The following is a 5164-nucleotide window of genomic DNA, read 5'->3' on the forward strand; positions in this document are numbered from 1 at the left end:
CCCCCCCCCCCGCCACCTCTTTTCCCAGACTAGACCCCGCCCTTCCAATGGTCCCGCCCCTTCCCTCACTGGACCACCTCTCACCTGCCACTGGCCCTACCCCTCGACCGCCGGACCACGCCCCCTCCTCCGGTGGCCGCAGGCCCCGCCCCCTCTCTCCAGACGGCATGGCCCCGCCCCTTTCTCCCGTCTCCCCTCACCACCCCCCATCCGCCGGCTCCGAGCTCGGCCCCGCCTCCAGCTCCACCGCCCCTCGCGTGCACGGACGCGCCTTCACGTACCGGCCCCCGGCCGCCGACGCCGGCCATCCTCGCCCGCGGCCGCCGGCGCAGCTGCCGCCATCGCCTCCGCGCAAACGGCGGGTTCCAGCACTCCCTGGTGACGGCGCTCACCCCTTCCGGGTCCCCTCGGCTGTTTCCGGATCCGCTCGGCTGTTTCCGGATCAGCCCCGGGCTCGAGGCCCAGGCCGGAGCTGGGGACTGATTGCCGAGCCCGGGCCGAAGATTTCCGAGTCCGAGTCCGAGCCCGGCCGCGGGCGCCCCGCCCCTCCCCGCCTTTTTTCCTGGGCAGCGCTGTTCGAGAAGGACGCTTGTCCTTCAAATCCTGAAGAAGTTCTTTCATCAAAGGCCTTCTGGCGTTTCCGCGTGACCTGGGAAGGTCTACTCAGGTTACACCTCCTCCGGGACGCCTGCCGGCCTCAGCCTAAAGAGGGCGAAGTTCTCGCGGTCTCTTCCGAGCCCCGCAGCCAGCTCCTCTATGGTCCCCTGGTCCCCTTCCGCCGGGGCCTGGCTCACGTTACAGCGAATTGTGGCCGGGCCTGTCTGCACCTCCGCCCTGGTGGAGCGTCCCTCGGGGCAAGGCTGGGTCGGCTTCACTTTTCAGGGCGCAGGAGTCCCGCGGAGTCGTTGGAGAAGCTAGAAACTTCTGCGTCCCCACCCCCACCTTGATACTCAACCAGTCAGGGTTTGCTGCTAATCCCCCCTCCCCTCTCTGTGCCTCTCAAATCCCTCCTCTCCTCCCTGGGCCCCTGCCCTAAATCAAGGTCTCATTATCTGTGAACTTTCCAACAGGCAACCTGGCATCTTCCCTTGGACGGTGACGGGCAGCTCAAACTTAAGTCCAGAATCTTGATTCCCATTCTTCTAAACCCGTTTCTCCCTCTGTGAAGTACATTCCAGCAGCCTTTAAGTCCTGTAAGCTCTATCCCCAAAGGACTGAATACTCTAGAAGGTGTCCCTTTTTCTTTTTCTCCAGCAGTAACACCATCTCCCTCCTGAACTTCCACAACGCCTCCTGTTCCCCTGTGGCGCCTTTTGGCTCCTTCAGTTAATTCTCAAAGCAACTAGAGTGTTCTTTGCAAAACAGATCTTATGTCAGCTTAAATCTTCTAGTTCAATCAGATTTGAAAATAGGCAAAGGACGGGACTAGACAATTCACTGATGTCACAGATGGCAAATATGTGCATGAGAAGATGTTCACCGTCATCAGCCATTAGGGAAATGCAAATCAAAACCACAAGGAGATACCATTACACACCTACCAGATGGCTAAAATTTAAAAAGAGTGATAATACCAAATGCTGGTTGGTATGTGGAAAAACTGGATTTCTCTTATATTCCTGATGGTAAATGTAAATGGTATAGCCACTCTAGGACAGGGTGTGATAGTTTCCGGGGTGCCCGGCTGACTCAGTTGGAAGAGCATGTGACTCTTGATCTTGGGGTCCCAAGTTTGAGCCCCACCTTGGGTATAGCGATTACTTACTTAAGTAAATAAACTTAAAAAAAAAAGTATGACAGTTTCTGACAAAACTAAACATGACATTATTATTATTTTTTACTTATTTATTTGACAGAGACAGCCAGCGAGAGAGGGAACACAAGCAGGGGGAGTGGGAGAGGAAGAAGCAGGCTCCTAGCAGAGGAGCCTGATGGGCTCGATCCCAGAACGCTGGGATCAGGCCCTGAGCTGAAGGCAGACGCTTAACGACTGCGCCACCCAGGCGCCCCTAAACGTGACCTTATTTGAACACACTAAGCTTTTCCCGAACTCCTCAGTGAGGCCTTCCCTGACTATCCTGTCTCAAGTCGCTAGCTACCTCTATCACTTGTCCGCTATTAAATGACTTCTCGCCCTCTGAAATTGTTTATGGATTAACTTGTTTATTGCCTGTTCCCCTTTACCCTTCCGAGTCCCCAAAACTTGAATCAAAGCTCCATGAGGTGTCCTGTCCCCTGCTATTTCCCCAGCACCTACCACAGTGCCCGGTAAAAACAAAACAATAGTAAATAAACATTTGGTGAATAAACCAATGAACTAAGGAATACTTTCCTCTGCCTCCCTTTAATCTCCCCTCCACACTGCATCCAGGAGGAGTTTTAGAAAATGCAAACCTGGCCAGGTTAGGGGCTCCTGGCTGGCTTAGTCAGAGGAGCAAGTGACTCTTGATCTCAGGGTCGGGGTTGTGAATTCAACCCCCACATTGGGTGTAGAGGTCACTAAAACAAATAAATAAACTTAAAAAAACCCAATCTGGCCAGGTTAACTCCTGCTTATAAAACCCCAGCAGCTTACTGCTCTCAGTAGCTTACTGCCCTGAGGTTCTCTGTGTGTGAGGCAGAGTTTTTTGAGAAGGAGATGAAATGATGACTATCAGGCTCCAGTCAACTACCAGGCTTGGAGTTTATCCTGAGACCCTGGAAGCCTTTGAAGACTGTTGAACAGGAGAAGCATATGACTGATACCAAGGAAGTTCTTTCTGTGGGGAGTGTAGGTAGAAAGCAAAAGAGACAGAAGACAGCCCACAAAAGAGGCTGTTAAGGTAGTTCTGGTGGGAAGGGAAGAGTCCAAAAAGAGGAAGTTGGTTCTAGAAATATTTAGGATGAAAATTGGACTAGCCTTGGCGACCGAATGCGTGAGAGGGAAGTGAAGAGAAAGTTTTCTTTTGCTCTTCCTAATTTCCTTCCTTTTGTGGACCTTAAAAATAAAAGGTACTTTACCAGCAATAACTGGGTCATTTTGGGAATAGCAGCTCAGAATAAGCAAGCTACAGCAAAAACTATAGGCTAGCCCAACCAACAAAGGAGAGGAATGTTATTTTAGGGAGAAGAAGGAGGAAGTTGGGAGGGGTTGTTTGGAAGAAGAAAAGCAGGAGTTCAGGGTGGTAATGGTTTCTCCTTGGCTGAGTTGCAGGGCTGTCCGATTTCTTGTAGGAGATGCAATGCACGGACGTACATCTTTTCCTTCGGGGCCTGGAATGGATGACTCTTTCCTGTGGAGGGGTCTTCTGTTGGGTCTGTAGTTGACCACACTTCCGCTAATTGAGGTAGTGGTTCTGCGTGAGTGCTCCCCCTTCTGGCCTAGTTTCCCTTGCTGAATTTTTCACACTTGGTACAACACATACTTACTGAGCACCTACTAGATGCTGGGGAACAAGACAGGAACGATCCCTGTTGTGGAAGAGCCAGTGACCATTCTGGGGCAGGAAGCAGATGAGAGATTAACAAAGAAACAAGCATGTTTGGGAACTGGGCAAATGCTGGGAAGGAAATAAAACAGGAGTGTGAAATCAAAAGTGGGGGGGGGGGCGGTCAGCAAAGGCCTCTCTGAGGAAGTAGCATTTGAATGGAGGCCTGAGGGATGAAAAGGACCCTGGGGAGCGAAGAGCCAGGGAGGGATCCTGGAGGAAGGGCAACAAGTCTGAAGGCTTTGTTTGGGGGTTTGGGGTGGGACTGCAGTTCTGGGCAGCCTCCCTCAGGCCTCTGGAGGCCATGGTTTGGAGGGGTTATTTGAGGTAGAGAAAAAGCCACCACCGCTGGTGGGGACCGAGCAGGGAGCCGGTGTGCTCTAGTGAGGAAATCTGCCCCAGGCCGCTGGAAAGCTAACAAAGGGGGCTGGACAGATTTTTGTGGAAAGGCAAACGGGGTTCTGCCCCTCACCCTCTGCATTCCCCAATGCCCCACTCTCCCCCTCCGAGCCACCCCAACCCACCAAAGGGAAGTGGGGGCCCTGCCAGCTGGAGGGTCCCCTGGGGTTTGCCTGAAGCAAACAGGAAGCGGCAGCCCAGCGAGCCCAGGCCTGGGAACTGGCTACCGAGAGCAGGTCTCCTGGGTCCCTGGACCCTTTCCCTGAGTGACTGCAGAGTGAAAGACAGAGATACACCCACACATGCGGGGAGAGAGAGCTAGAGGAGGAGGAAGGAGGGGAGAGACTGTGGTGGGGGGGGGGCAGAAGCACAGATTTCAGAGTCGGGACCCCTGAGTTCTAGGGCTTATCACACCACCAGCTCATTGTGTGATCGCAGCCAATATCCTGCCCTTTGGGGGCCTCAATTTCCCCATTTCTAAATGGGTTCCTTCCATAACTGAAGCAGGGGCTTCCTGGGGAAGAGATGGGACACGAAGGGTCATTGGTCCCAGGCATTGCTGGGGACCGCCACGCATGCGCTTTGGGGGCAACCTGGCTCACACTCCAGGACGTTGGCTGATGCTCTCTCTGGTTAACTGAGGGCCTACTATGTGCCGGGCACTGGGCTAAAAATGCCATATGGATACTGCCCTGTTTGCTCTTCAGAAACAAGATTTTGATAGCACTATTACTATCCCCAGTTTACAGAGAAAGAAACGAAAGCTTAGAGAGACGAAGACATTCAGCCAAGTGGTGGATGTGGATTCAAAGTCAAGTCCACCAGATCTCAAAGGACGCAGGACGGTTGTACAGAGTGGGAAGGAGGCCCGAGAAATGTGGGTGGAATGAATGAATGGGGTGTGTGTGCGAAGAGAAATGGGTTTAGAGCCTGGAGGGAGGGGAAGAAGAAAGGAGCCCCTAAAACTGGAGCCACTCAATTCAACAAATATTTATTGGGCGCCCGCGATGCCCCAAGCACTGTCCCAGAGCACCGTGCATATGGCGTTGAACAAGACCAAGGCTCTGCCTCGAGGGGCTTACCTTCTAGTGGGAGGAACAGAAAGTGAACAAGCAGACACACAAACAAGGTCATTTCACACGGTGGTAAGTGTCGGGGTGAAAATAAAAGTGTGGCAGGGAGGAGACAAGTTTAGTGGGTCTGGAGGGGTGCATGGAGAAGGGGACCGGAGGCGTGACCACCCCTTCCTCCCTCGGGGGACTGCCTGCCCGCCCGCCTCATGGTTCAGTGCCCCCCAG

At 53.4% G+C, this 5164-nt stretch overlaps 1 protein-coding gene across 2 annotated transcripts in view; it reads right to left on the bottom strand.

Annotated features, from left to right (window-relative positions):
• The window catches only part of RABEP2 (rabaptin, RAB GTPase binding effector protein 2), a 12155-nt gene extending 11381 nt beyond the window's left edge, over window positions 1-774 (bottom strand). The window contains exon 1 of one of the 2 annotated variants that reach the window (XM_040635156.1): window positions 282-434. In XM_040635156.1, the coding sequence (XP_040491090.1) occupies window positions 282-342 (61 nt within the window). In that variant the 5' untranslated portion in view covers window positions 343-434. Of the gene's footprint in view, window positions 1-281 lie in introns of both variants that reach the window. The other variant, XM_040635157.1, reaches the window with a different exon arrangement.
• Between the last annotated feature and the right edge of the window lie 4390 nt (window positions 775-5164).

Source organism: Ursus maritimus, unplaced genomic scaffold, assembly GCF_017311325.1.
Source record: "Ursus maritimus isolate PB19 unplaced genomic scaffold, ASM1731132v1 scaffold_2, whole genome shotgun sequence".
Classification (NCBI taxonomy): Eukaryota; Metazoa; Chordata; class Mammalia; order Carnivora; family Ursidae; genus Ursus; species Ursus maritimus.